At 45.1% G+C, this 14,470-nt stretch overlaps 1 protein-coding gene across 8 annotated transcripts in view; it reads left to right on the top strand.

The window, feature by feature from the left end:
* MRPL14 (mitochondrial ribosomal protein L14) overlaps positions 1 to 13,912 on the top strand; it is a 15,100-nt gene extending 1,188 nt beyond the window's left edge. For 2 of the 8 annotated variants that reach the window (XM_032770437.2, XM_032770438.2), the window contains exons 2-5: positions 6,954 to 7,092; positions 7,599 to 7,645; positions 11,015 to 11,108; positions 13,376 to 13,912. In XM_032770437.2, the coding sequence (XP_032626328.1) occupies positions 7,022 to 7,092; positions 7,599 to 7,645; positions 11,015 to 11,108; positions 13,376 to 13,742 (579 nt within the window). In that variant the 5' untranslated portion in view covers positions 6,954 to 7,021 and the 3' untranslated portion in view covers positions 13,743 to 13,912. Of the gene's footprint in view, positions 1 to 6,953; positions 7,093 to 7,598; positions 7,646 to 11,014; positions 11,109 to 13,375 lie in introns of those variants that run through there. The other 6 variants (XM_032770442.2, XM_032770436.2, XM_032770440.2 and 3 more) reach the window with 4 other exon arrangements.
* The last annotated feature ends 558 nt before the right edge of the window (positions 13,913 to 14,470 follow it).

Genomic DNA, 14,470 nt, shown 5'->3' with positions numbered 1-14,470 from the left:
TACCTGCTGATAATCAAAAGATCAACTGCCAAATTAATTGCCAAAATTAGGCTATCCCATCATACCATCCCCTCCATAAACTTATCAAGCTTAGTCTTAAAGCCAGATATGTCTTTTGCCCCCACTGCTCCCCTTGGAAGGCTGTTCCAGAACTTCACTCCTCTAATGGTTAGAAACCTTCATTTTATTTCAAGTCTAAACTTCCTAGTGTCCAGTTTATAGCCATTTGTTCTTGTGTCCACATTGGTAGTAAGCTTAAATAATTCCTCTCCCTCCCTAATATTAATCCCTCTGATTAAATCACAACCGTACACCTTGGTACCCGAGATGGGACGGGGGGATCAGCCTTTGGGTGTGAACAATGCCCTGCCCTAAACCCCCTAGGCCAATCAGAGCACAGAGACCTGTTCCCCTGCCCCCCTGCACTCAACACGCTGCCCATCCTGTAGGGGTGGGGGTAGACTAGTCACTCAGCCCCTCACCCCCACAGGGGGCCAGAGTCTGGCACCCAGGAGGACACCCGAAGGCCCAGTAAGTGCCGAGTAGCAGAGCTGGGCTCTCCTGTGACACCACCGGCCACATGTGAAATCAAGGCCAGTGGCCCTAGTGCCCCATGCGGCAGCTGCCTCTCCTCAGTCCATGCCAGGGCTGCAGCCCAGTCCAGCCCACGGGGAGCCCTCTTCCCCCACTACCGGACCCCATTCCTCACTGCACCACCAGGCTGAGTGGGGGGGAGCCCTGGGCTGCGGGAGGGGACACCAGGTGCGGGAGGGGACACCAGGCTGAGTGGGGGGGAGCCCTGGGCTGCCAATGTGGACACCAGGTGCTCCCTCCCGCTGAGGTACGTGCACGTGCTGCCCCCCACCCGTCCTCAACAGCCTGGCACTCGTCAGAGCAACTCTTTATTCACAAACATATCAAAAACCCTCATAAAAACCAGCTGGGCCACCCACCTGCACCCAGGACTGCGGGTCCAGAAAGGAGCCCCGCTGAGAGGCAGGGCTGCCCCTGGCTTCACTTCCGCTGCTCCTCTACAAGGGCAGCCAGCGAGAGCTTTCAGTCAGTCAGTGCCAGGGCAGCATGGCGCTGCCCAGCCCTCAGGCTGCCCTGCACCATGGAGAGCTTCAGTCCCTTCAAAGCCTCCAGCGCTGGGCACGGCTGAGCTGGCACCTTGACCTCAGTCACACTACAGGCCTTGGAGCTGGCTGCAGGAAAGCCAAGGGGCAGGCCAGGGATGCCAACAGCCAGTGGTAAAAGCTGCTGCAGCGCAGGGCTCAGAGACCCCCCTGCTCCTGGGGCCCATGGCAGCGGGGAAGAGGGCTGGTCTGTCATCACCGGAGCTGCGGATTCAGCTGCAGCAGCCACTCGATGGTCTCGAGCAGGTGGGTCGTGCCGTAGTGCCGGGCTGTGCTGCGGAAGACGTTGATCTGCTCCACGAAGGCCTTGGTCTGGATCAGCCAACTTTTCCCAACCTAGTGCTAGAAATTTCCCAAATCTGGTGAAAAATTCCCAGATAAAGTTTTTTACAGTGCTTCTATATCCTGGGAAATTTCCCAAAACCTGGGAATTTGTGAGTAAAATGTTTCAACTTGGGAAATTGAGAATTTTCATTCAAAACATTTTACTCACAAATTCCCAGATTTTGGGAAAATTCCCAGGATATAGAAGCAGTGCTAGCCTGTCCCCTGTAAGCACAGAGTCTCTGTTTTTCTTTCCTGTCTCAATAACATGTTCACAAAAGTAAACTACTAAACTCTGCAGCCTCTCTGTTACACCTGGCATGTAACCTGGCACCTTCCTTGTAACCTTTCTGGTGCTCAAGGGACACTTAACTCAGGTTTACATAGGGCTTGGTGACCCCATCCTGGTTATTCTTTTGTATTATACTAGTGCCCCAACCAAAACCGGGGGCCATTATTTTAGTACTGTACAGACATAGTAATAGACAATCCCTGCCTCAGTGAGCTTACAGTATAACTAGAGAAGTCAGACAATGGATATGTCTTTGCCAGACCCTTTCAGAAAGTCTGGTTTGGATATACCATGTGTATTACAATTTACAAAATTTGTTATTGAGAGCATAAGAACGGCCATACTGGGTCAGACCAGTGGGCCATCTAGCCCAGTATCCTGTCTTCTGACAGTGGCCAATGCCAGGTGTTTCAGAGGGAATGAACGGAAGAGGGAATCATCAAGTGATCTGTCCCTGGTCCCCCATTCCCAGCTTCTGGGAAACAGAGGTTAGGGACTCTTAAGGATCAACGAATGGCAACATTTCTCAACCGATGTGACCATCAGGAAAATTATTGAAAATGTTATTGCAGCCTAATGCAAAGAAAATCTTGCTCCCCCACTCCTGGCACATCTTTCAGGGTCTAGTATACCTCCCTCCCCAAACATTGTTTATGTTTAGTCTTCTAAGGATCAATGCATTTTTACTCTTACAGTAAATTAATAATAGGGGTTGTAAACAAACACCTCCGCCCCCTCCCCCCCAAAGGGCCATGAGCCTGAAAGCATGAGAAACATTGGCGTCAGGTAATTCATAGAATCATAGGACTGGATCTAGACCATCCCTGACAGGTGTTTGTTTAACCTACTCTTAAAAATTGCCAGTGATGGATGTTCCACAACCTCCCTAGGTTATTTATTCCTGTGCTTAACCACCCTGACAGGAAGTTTTTCCTAATCATAGACTATTAAGATTGGAAGAGACCTCAGGAGGTCATCTAGTGCAATCCCCTGCTCAAAGCAGGCCAACACCAACTAAATCATCCTAGCCAGGGCTTTGTCAAGCTGGGCCTTAAAAACCTCTAAGGATGGAGATTCCACCACTTCCCTAGTAACCCATTCCAATGCTTCACCACCCTCCTAGTGAAATAGTGTTTCCTAATATCCAACCTAGACTGCCCGCACTGCAACTTGATGCCATTGCTCCTTGTTCTGTCATCTGCCACCACTAAGAACAGCTGAGCTTCATGCTCTTTGGAACCCCCCTTTTGGTAGTTGAAGGCTGCTATCACTCTTCTCTTCTTCAGACTAATTAACCCCAGTTCCGTCAGCCTCTCCTTGTAAGTCATGTGCCCCAGTCACCTAATCGTGGTCATTCCTCTCTGCTGGACTCTCTCCAATTTGTCCACATCCTTTCTGTAGTGGGGGGGACCAGAACTGCACGCAATGCTCCAGGTGTGGTCTCACCAGTGCCAAATAGAGGGGAATAATCACTTCCCTCAATCTGCTGGCAATGCTCCTACTAATACAGCCCAATATGCCGTTGGCCTTCTTGGCAATGAGGGAACATTGCTGACTCATATCTAGTTTCTCGTCCAACCTAAACCACTCTTGCTGCAATTTAAGTTCATTGCTTCTTGTCCTAGCCTCACAAGGAGAACAATTTTTCTTCCTCCTCCTTGTAACAACCTTTGGGATATGCAGAGTTAATTAAGTTGATTAGCACCCTGGTTAGCTTAACCTGGGTGTGAGCAGCCACAATGCAAAGCCATACCAAAGTTACTGTGTCCTCCCTACTGCTGCACTCACCTGGGTGTATCACTAGGACTTCCTGGGCCATGCCACGTGGTTCCTTGTGCTGTAGTATGCTGAGCCTGTCTGATTCTGTCCCAGTGGATTGTGGGAGAATTTGTCCTTTGGAGGGAATTGTGGGAAGGCATCAGAGGACTATCAGTGCTCAAATGAGTTAGTCCTCCCTGCAAAGTGGGCGAGCTACCAGCCTGAATGAAAATGGAATGAAGATTCTTACTCATACTTCCAGCTGTGCTAGCTAGCCTGGGTTGAAAGCACCACAAAACTTTGGGAGATGGGATTCTGTATGTTGATAGGAGGGGATTGGGCAGCACCCATGTAAATGCCTGGGCCAGCTGCAGTGAAGACATAGCCGTAGGCAGTTAATGCAAGGTGGTAAATGCCTGATGAAGACAAGCACAAAGAGTCTAAGGTGGAGGTGGGCAAACTATGGCCTGCAGGCCACATCTGGCTCATGGGACCATCGTGCCCAGCCTGGGAGGCTAGTCTCCAGCCCCTCCCCTGCTGTCCCTCCCCTCCCCTGCAGAGTCACGCCACCGCGTGGGCAGCACTCTGGGTGGCAGAGCTGCGCGCTCCTGCCAAGCAGAGCGGCAGTGTATCTGGCTCCAGCCGGCATGGCAGTCAGATATGCTGCTCTGCATGCTATGCTCAGCATGGTAAGTGGGACGGGGCATTGTATAAGGGGTGGGGGGCCCTGGGGGTAGTCAGGGGACAGGGAGCAGGGGGCAGTTGAATGGGGGGGAAGTGGGGGGGGGGGGGGGGTCAGGGGATGGGGAGTGGGGGGGTTGGATAGGTGTGGGGTCCCAGGGGGTCTGTCAGGGGGTTGGGGTGTGGATGGGATTGGGGCAGCCAGGGGACTGGGAGCAAGGGGGTTGGTTAGGGGGTGGAGTCCCAGGATGCGGTCAGGGGACAAGGAGCAGGGGGGGATTGGATGGGTTGGGGGTTCTGAGGGGGGCAGGAAATGGGAGGAAGCAGATAGGGGGTGGGGGCCAGGCTATTTGGGGAGGCACAGCCTTCCCTACCCGGTCCTCCATCCAGTTTTGCAACCCCAGTGTGGCTCTCAGGCCAAAAAGTTTGCCCATCCCTGGTCTAAGGTGAAATGGACAAAGACAACAAGGAGACCGGTGGCACCTTAAAGACTAACAGATTTATTTGGACATAAGCTTTCGTGGGTAAAAAAACACTTCTTCAGATGCATCTGAAGAAGTGGTTTATAGTCTTTAAGGTGCCACCGTCTCCTTGTTGTTTTTGTGGATACAGACTAACATGGCTACCCCCTGATACTGGATGAAGACAGTTTTACATCAAGATTGCTATTTCTCAGTAAAATCCTAGTGGAGACAAAGCACAGGTAACTTTTACCTTGATGTAGCCAGTAGAGGTCAGCCCTGTGCCCCGACCTGGGTTTGACCTCAGCTAGTTACCTTAGGGTAAAAACTATCCTGGTCTGCACAAAGATTTGATATTGAGACAGCTGACTCAGTTAGCTATCTCAGGGTAAACACCCCCACACCCCGTCCTTTTTTTTCTCTTTTTTTTTTTTGCTGTGAAGACAGGTCAGTGGATAACAGGTCAGTGGTAGAACTGGGAATAGACCCAGTCTTCTGACTTCCTGTTTATTGTCCTGTCCAGCAGACCTCACTAATCTTTAAAAGAGAGAAGTTTATTTTGGGATTTGAGGTGTATATACAGGCATATGCATGCTCTGTGAGGAATAGAAAGCAAAATCCAGTTTGCAAACTAATCCAAACATTAACTTGCATATCCCAAAAGGTTTGAGTGGGAATTTTATTAGGAAAAAGTTTTCAGGCATCTGTAACACTAAAAAGAAAGTCCTGAATCTCAATTTGGAACACTATTTCTTTATTTTTTTCCTGGTTAATTATGATCCTGACAACCAATTCCAAATTTTTGTGATTCACTTGGAAACTATGCAAAAGGAGAATTGTTCCTTCTCAAAACACAGGTATAATGAGTTTCTGTTATTGCCTTGAACCAATAAATACCCTGGTTAATAACCAGCCCTATTCATAAAACTTGATTTCTAGAAGAATTAAGTCCCTCTGTGTGAGTTTTGGCCTCTATAGTCTGTCATTAATGTAAAACTAATTATGCCTTTGTAATGAATATCTCCTGTGTTTTTAACACACACAAGGTCTTAATCACACCTCTCTCTTTTCTGAAGAAAACTCTGAAATGGTTGAGCTCCTGTAGCTCACAGCTGGCTCTTGTAGAGAACCTTGGCAGACATTCTATAAATAAACCCATACACTGCTGCTGCAGGTTCAGACATCTGCATTGTGCATACCATCTTGAGTTCATTGCCTTCGTTTTAATGACGAACAAAGAACTCATTTAAAATCTGTACATCTTAGTGCCCAGAATTTGACGTTTTTTTCAGTCTCAGTTTGAGAGAATGGTCAGGCTAGACCCTGCAAAACTGATTATTAACATAAGATTACTACAGCTGAGAGTGAGTAAGGATGTTTTTCCCTGTCTTTCTGTTTTGTGCATTTAACAGCAATTTTGTGCTTAGTTGGTTTCAGTGTTTGCCCTTTCACCTAGCAACATGGGACAGGAAAAAGAAAAGTTATAAATAGGAAAATGTGACTGTGAAACTACAAACATTCCCAGGGGATTTGAAAGCAGGTGGTTAACTCAAAGGGACTAGATTTCAAGTTAATTATGTCCCTTAAAAGTGGATGTTCTGTCCTCTTGTTTTAAAAGTTTCTTTTAATCCTATAGTGACCTAATGTGCCATTAGTAAACACTTTCGCAGAGTGCTCTCCAATCTATATCTGAGTGCTTCTATCACTTGAATTGAGCTATAGAAATGTATGTAGTAATAATGGTTATTGTCTAGACAGAGTACCTCTGCAGTGAGCATTAAGGTTTTATCATACAAAATGGAGCTGAGAGGAGGTGGTCTTGCAACACGTCACTAAAGTGGAAAAAAAACACCACCTTTCCTATTGGCAGACTCACAAATAAAATTAAGAGAATTTGAAGACTCAAGTCTTGTTTCCCATGTGGTTTGAGTCCGGAAGAAGGTACTCAGCAACTTGTGGATTGTTCGGCTCCCTTTGGGAGTAAGCACACATGGTCACAGCTATTTTAGTGGTAAGACAGTCTCAGATCATATTAATTAAATGAGGCAGCCCATGTGTGTTAGATAAAATATTCCGGGTTGTCCACTTTCTGTTTGGTGGAGTGGAATATTCCAGAATTGCAGTTTATTTGCTTCTGCTGGAAAACACTTACATTTGCAAGATTAATAAAACACATCTTTATTCCCTAGTGGAGAGGGGGTAAGGTAAGCTGGGAGTTTTAATACAGCACTTGGAAATGGTACAGTGCATAAATATCCTTTAGTGCTTTGTGACCAGTGAATGGTTCTTATTCTTGTGCAGTATTTGAGCTTTGTGTAAGTCTGCTGAAGGCCTGTTGAAGTGGGGAGAATGCTGCAATACACTTGAGAATGGAATGTTTACTGCAGTGTGTTAGGGCACATTCAGACTTAATCAGGAGACTAGGATTTGGGTCACTTGGGTGAGTGAATATTTGATTAACTTTTCTTTTTTCTTTCTAAAACTTATTCCGAACAAAAAATTGCGTTTGAGTCTACAGCATACCTGGTCAGGTTGGGTGTCAGGTGGGTAAAAGAGCTTCAAGGTCGTGGGTTTACAGACTTGGACCCTCTCAATATTAAATAAAAGTCATTGCTAGAGTTAGCTGCAGCCATGTGACCTAAATTAGAAAGGACAGATTTAACATGTAGTTATCGTTTAAGTGCGCTAGACGTGTTGTTGTGTTGCAGTGCCGCGATCATTTCTGTGACTAGAAGCACCTCTTGTCATAAAACTCTATACTGTATGAAATTGGCTTTTGGTTTGGTGGCTATCTAGGTCTTAGTTTTGGGCAGTGGCCATGACAAAGATGGACAAATGTTAGTCTACATGAAAACTGGCCTCTTCTGTACTAGCATAAACGAGTCAACAATCAGAAGAATGTTAATATTTATCTATTAAACAGTAATATTCTCTTGCCTTTCTCAGATATTATAAAGCACTCTCATGTGCTGATTGGGCAATAGCACCCACAGGTGAGTGGCCCTTGGAAGTGCCCAAAGAAACAATGATTGCATTGTATAAGGCTTCAGAGGGGCTGGGAAGAGCCGCTTACAAACACACCACAAAGCACTGAAACATGGACAGAAATGACACTGGAAAGCAAACTTAAGAAGAAAATTAAGTTAATTTGTATTCACAGGGTTGCGGTTGCTTCTCTAACAGAATGTGCCAAATGCTGTCTCCTCCTCTCTGGTCCACTTTGAAGATTTGCCAGCGTGTGGTAACAGCTCTCTGAAGTGTTCTGTGCTGCAACTGGTGGGATGGATTTTAGTGCTTTATAATGACTGCTAAACCAGCATTAAACCAGGCTTGTAATACTTAGCATTCACATACCACCATACAGACATTAAAAAATTAATCTGCCCCTTGGAGTTAAGATGGAGATACTAAGGCAGAGAGTATAAATGACTTCTTAAAGGCTACCCAGAGTATATTGGAGCTGAGTCTAAACTTGGGAGTGTCTGGCACCCAGTACAGTAGACCAGAAAACGGCTTACCTGTTGGGCTATTGCTGCCAGGTCTACATTTTCAATTCCTTGGGAAGTTTGGAAATGCTGATGTTAGTCATACAAATTGAAGATCTGATTTACTGTTCATACCGTATTAAGTACAAAGTGTGTTTCACCGCATGAGCTGAATTGTGGGAGGCATTTCAGCTCAAAGGGAAAGTTGAGACTAGCAGAATGTGTTGGGGAAGAGGGGATGGAAGAGTTTCTCATCATTGTTATAAAGATGCAATACTGATCACACATAGTTCTTGAACACTGTCCACTTTAACAGGGCAGAGGCTGTTTTGGGTCAGTGGCTGTGTAATCTCATGCCACGCAGAGGATTCGGGGTTAGAAACATCCGAGGGCTCAGTGTTTTCCAGGAGTTCACCACCGATGACAATTTGTGGGAGAAGGGGGGTAATTTATGGTGGGGCAGGCTGGTGAAGCACCTTAGTCTTCCCAATGTTGAGGGAAAGTCGCAGGCTATGATAGGCACCTGAGAAAAGATCTAGGGTGGATTGCAAATCCGTCTCAGTGTGCGCAAGGATAGCATGGTTGTCAGCATACTGAAGGTCAATAATAACAGTCCTGGTGACCTTAGCTTTAGAATGAAGAGCTCACCGTCCATGCAATACTCAATCCCAATTCCAGAAGAAAGGTCACGAATAAGAATCGAGCTCACAGCAAGATAGATGGAAAAAAGGTTTGGGGCAGTAACCCTGCTTAACGCCAGTCATGGTAAGACCTGCAGAGGAAACGCTACAAGGACACCCTGAAAGTATATCTTAAGAAGGGAGGCATTGACCCCACGAATTGGGAAGAGCTGGCTGCCAATAGACTGCTATGGCATCGCATCATACATCAAGCCTCAGCCTGTTTTGAAGAGAATTGCCTTGCTCAAGAGGCCGAGAAACAGCTGCGGAGGAAGGAAAGGGTACAGCATCCCGGCCAGCAGCTGTGCTGTCTCCAAGCAACCACCTGTCATAGATATATGAAAAAAACTGTAGAGCACTGATTGACTCCTCAGCCATCTGATGTCTCATCAATGACTTTTTTTCCCCTTGGCAGACATCATCCTTGTATGGAAAGATAGCTGTTGCTAACAGATAGCAAATTTAGAGTTTAAGTAGACAGTATGGTACGGGAAAGGGACAGACAGGCACTGATACTTCTCATTGATGCCTTCTGTTGGAAAGATCCATGGCTTGCCTTAGACACAGGCTCTGGAGGTAGTGAGAGTAACCTGCAAACGCTCATGTATGTGCTTAGTTTTGCTTCCATTTGTAAAATTAAGCATATATAGGAGTGTTATCAAAACTGAGGACAAAGTCTCTCTCTTGACTACAGGGAAAGTTATGTGTGTTTAGGGTGAGGTAACTGAAGCGCTCTTGCTGTAAAATCCTAATGGAATCAAGGCATAAGCAGTCTTATACCCTTCATGTAGCTAGGCAAAGTTACTATATCACCCTGCCATAGTTGAGCTTGCCTGGCTACATCAAAGTAAAAACTACAGAGTCTTATTCCTTCTAGTATTTCACAGCAAGATAATGTTAGCTCTCTTGCTTTAAAAACACTCCTTTTGGGGCAGTGAAGATGATTGCCTTAGGAATAGTGGAAATACTGCTAATTTATTCCAGGTTCTGTTATCTCCTCCTCCCCCGCCCCCCCAGGTTTTGTTTTGTTTTGCTTCTTTGCCACAAAAAATACCACACTTCCAATGTGGTAAGCCTCTTATTTAAAACCTGCCCACGTGATATGTGAGGCCACTTGCAGCACAGTTAAAAATACATGCTATATTGTGTATGTTGGCGCAGAAGTGATGTGGCAGATTTTTTCAGATGGTCCTTAAAATGTGCCAGTATACAGAACATGGCCCCAAGGTTATCAGAACTGGCTAAAAGACAAGTGGCAACTGTATTTTAAGGGCTGCTTCAGGAAGAAGAGAGGCAGAAGGGAGCCTTGTTTGAAAGAGTCCAGTTATTCTGTATGGTCATAGATACAAAGAAATAGAAGCACCTAAAATATAGGCCCTGGAGAAAGTCAGGGAATCTAGTTTTGATAGTATTTTTGGTATCTGATAAATTCTTGCCCAAGTCTTTACAAAAGGCTATAATGAGGTTGGAATGCTGCAAAGAGTTAAGAAAAGCAATACTGCTGAAAGGTGTGGCTCCTGAACTAACTTCTTACATTGCAGGAGATAGTTTCCTGTGGGCACCGCAGGTGGGGAAATATTGTCTGAAATAGTATTGGGGTCTAGAAACAAGCCGAGGAATGCCCGCTGCTTGCTAAGATTTGGAACAGCATCAGTGGCAGCTGGAGCTTCATTCCTTTCATGTTGTGTAGTGACTTGCCTCCTGTAATCCACAAACCCACAGATTTTATATCGGGAAACCCACGTTAAAGGAATCAGAATTTTTTGGGCCTTTTTTTAGAGAGAATTTTAGTAGCTATTAATGGTTGAATAAAGTCTCCTACATAGTGACTATGTTCTTTCCATTCATGCCCACAATTCCCAAAATAATGGTTACGTGGCTTGGATTAAGAGGGAAAAGGCACTACAATGATATATTTCCCCTTAAGTAGAAAACTGCACTGCAGTGATATTGAACATACTGCCTATGCATTATGTCTGAGTTCTGCTGACTGTCGGATTCAAATAAGGACTATTGCTCTGGTTTGTACAATGCTGAGGATGGTGTCAGCACTCAAGTAATGTATGCCCGGCAGTGCAATGTACTGTACATCCCAAATGTGTCTTTTAGGTTCCAGCCTATGGTTTACCTTTTTTAAAAAATTGAAATCGGCACTATCCAGTTTCCAGAATCCATAATTCTCTTGTTTCTCGTGCAGGGCTTGTTACCAGAGTCTCAATGGCTTTCTTGAGTAGGCGGCTGAGCTTGCTGTTAACCCAAGTAAACAGAGCAGTCCAGCAGCGGCACTTCAGGTACTTTTCAAATACTGCGAGCCTGTTGTTATTTTTTTACCTGAGTGTTTTTCGTATTTAACGGGACATTGTTAAGTAGCTCTAATACAAAATGTCGTCATTCTAATTTCATACAAACAGTGGAAGAGAAAAATGATCATTACAGTCCATGAAAAGCCATTCAAAAGATTGCCTAAGCAATCCAAACACAAGAGCGTATGCTGGTGCCTGGAAATCAAGACGTGATAGTGGGTGTGAGCAGATCTTGTGCCTGTGTGCTGAGTAGGTCTCAGAGTCTTCCTGTGCCCATCTGATTGCAAGATCAGGGCGTGGGAGCAGAAGGTAAAGCTGCTTTGTTACTGTTGCCAGCTGAATAAAAATGCAGAAAAGGTAACAAAAATGCCCCATGAGCTGAAAAGTCAGTTACATGCTTAGAATTCTTCTAGTGTTAATTGTCTGGTATTTAGACCAGAAATAATTAAAAAAATTCTTTTCTTGTACCTTGACAGTGTCCATTTCATTGTTTTCTTTTAATTTAAAGTGCCTGTCCCTGCCTCTAGGCATTTATTCATTAATTTCACATACTGCAATGCATTGACTAGCCTTTAAGACTTTGATCCTGCAATATGCTCTGTGTGGGTATGTGGAGCCACCAACACAGGTCTCATTGCAGGTTGATTAGAACCTTAGTTTGCAGGGGGATCGGTGTTCTAAATTGACTCACTTATTAGTCATTCATGTCACACCCATCACTGTAGTATCTGGGCTCAGTATCTGAGGCAAATCAGGACAGTTTCCATATAAAAGGAGCTTAGTACCTCACCTCTTTAGTAGCATGGGCTACATTTATATGGATATCTGGAATGAGGACCATGGACTACCACTTACACTGGGGTAAATGTGATCAGAATTTGTCCTCGAGACTTTTAAAAGGATAGTGGCAAAGAAGGTGTTGATGGTAGATAACTGGGAAACTGAGAGGCTCTGGAACCACATGGTGCTAACAATATGAGACTGTACCCATTGTATGGGGACCATCTTGTTCTGTGTTTGTGCAGCACTGGGACATAAACCCCCTGCCTCCCAGCACTCTTTAAAATGCCCATTTCACAAATGTGTGCTGTACTTGATGAGCCAGGAAGTTTGTGCCACTCCTTGTGGGGGCTAAAGTTGTGTGCACGTACTCCCCATCTTCAAGAGCGACCGAGGGATCTAGATGTTGTGATTTAGTTACTGTATAGTTTATGCTCTATAAAACTAGAAAGAACCTGAGTGGATAGGCTGGCCTTTCATCTTGAAGTGGTCATTGTGTAATTTGAGTGGTCATTGTGTAATTCACAAACAAACTACTGGGTTGATGTCTGCCAGCAATCAGATCAGTATGGGCCTAAGGGGCCTGGTTAAGTGGATTTGCACAGAGCCTTTGTTTGTAGTGGTGAGAGACTTTCCTAGACTTTGGCCAGGTGTCTTCTTTTGAATGGGGCCAATAAACCACTTTGAATTTGATATTTTAAAGGCTAATAAAGAAAAAAGAACAAATGTATTTTAAAGTGATGTTCTACTTTGAAAAGCGAACATGTAAAAATGACCACTTTCTGTGCAGATGCGCCCTGCCCTCCCCGAGTGTATTCAGAATCAGATCTGCTGATTTAACAAACACATTTGTACTTCTTTTTATTCTCGTTAGTCCCAATATAGCTAAGAGACTCCAGCTCACGCTCGGTTCCTTCTTTTGAATCGTGAAGAGAATTTCCTACTAAGTGACACCTCTGCACATTCGCAGAAGGCAGTGGGTCTTCACAGGTGTCACTGAAGGGAGAATTTATTCTGCAGAACCTTTAGTACTAATGAGGACATGCAAGAAACAAAGAGCCCAGCTTGATTCTCAGATTCCTGATGCTCTTTGTGGCACTGACAAAAACCCCCCGAAATCCTTTCAGTTGTACACTGAACGCGTTGCATCTGGAGGTGCTAAGATGTGCAATAAACAAGAGGCTCCACAAGGTCATGTTTTAAAGGCACATTTCAGAGTAGAGTGGCCCTTTTGACTCCCGGTTAGCATGAATAATTTGTTTACATTTAGCAAATTGTATGTGAAGCCCAAAGTAGCACCTGACTTTCAAAGAACACTTTGCACACAGTAGATGTGTCACCAGTATGGTATGTATTTCTCACCGGCTCCTTATCACTGGATCATGTAACAGCTTGATTCTGTGCTGGGCTTTGCCCTTGGTCCCCAAGGATTGTTTGAGAAGCTCTGTCTAGCATTCTTACTTCTCTTTTGCCAGCATCACTGGAGCATGCAGTGCGATACAGAAACTGACCCGCGTGCGAGTGGTGGACAACAGTGCCTTGGGGAGCACGCCGTACCATCGGCCGCCCAAATGCATCCATGTGTATAACAAGACTGGAGTTGGTAAAGTGGGGGATAAAATTCTCCTGGCTATCAAAGGAGAAAAGAAAAAGGCTTTAATTGTAGGTCACAGGATGCCTGGCCCTTGCATGACGCCTAGATTTGATTCCAACAATGTGGTGCTCATCGAAGACAATGGAAACCCAACGGGGACTAGAATAAAAACCCCAATACCCTTGATCCTGCGGAAGCGTGAAGGAGAGTTCTCTAAAGTCTTGGCCATTGCCCAGCACTTAGTGTGAAGACTATGAAAGGTCTCAGGTTGTCCTGCTGCATGATCTTTGAAAGAGTAAGTGTTCCATGTGATTCAGCTTAACCTAGAAGAAGATCCAAGGAGAACTGAGGTTTATTGGGAGGCTTGTCTTCTACTCATGAATTAAGATCTATAGCCGAATAAAAGATTTTGAAGACACTGAGTATTTTTTTTGATTGCTTTGGCAAAACCATCTAAAAGGATGTGATGCAGTTAGAAAATCATTTATACTGTTTTTTTTACTCTTGCATTGTTCAGTTCTGGCAACTTGCATATTGAAAATGTGTTTTCTGATGTGTAACACACAAATAAGTACAGTTCCTGCCCCCAAGATCTTGCAAGTCTAAATGACCCAGATAAGACACAGGGGGAGACCCAGAGAAAAGTATATGATTGAAATGAAATGTTGGAGTGCTACGGGCAGTTAAGTTATGGGCTAGTCTCTGTGGACCTTGCAGAAAAAGGCAGGTCTTCAGGAGGGATTGTGGTGAGGATCGCGTTAGGGGACTGCTCACATTGGTAGTGAGTAGTTGCTCCATGTTTGTGGGCACCCCAGAATAAGGTGAAGAGGTGAGAACTGGAGAGGAAACAAATGGGGGCATGAGGCAAAGTGATAAGACAGATGCAAGCCAGGACTCAGGTGAGTAGGATCTTGTAGGGAAGGACAAGAAATGTACGTGTGAGCCAGAGGAAGGCTTTGGAAATAACTAGTCAGTT

Source organism: Chelonoidis abingdonii, chromosome 3 (genome assembly GCF_003597395.2).
Source record: "Chelonoidis abingdonii isolate Lonesome George chromosome 3, CheloAbing_2.0, whole genome shotgun sequence".
NCBI classification, from domain to species: Eukaryota; Metazoa; Chordata; order Testudines; family Testudinidae; genus Chelonoidis; species Chelonoidis abingdonii.
Note: the sequence above shows the minus strand (reverse complement) of the source record. Positions and strands in the feature narration are given on the sequence as shown.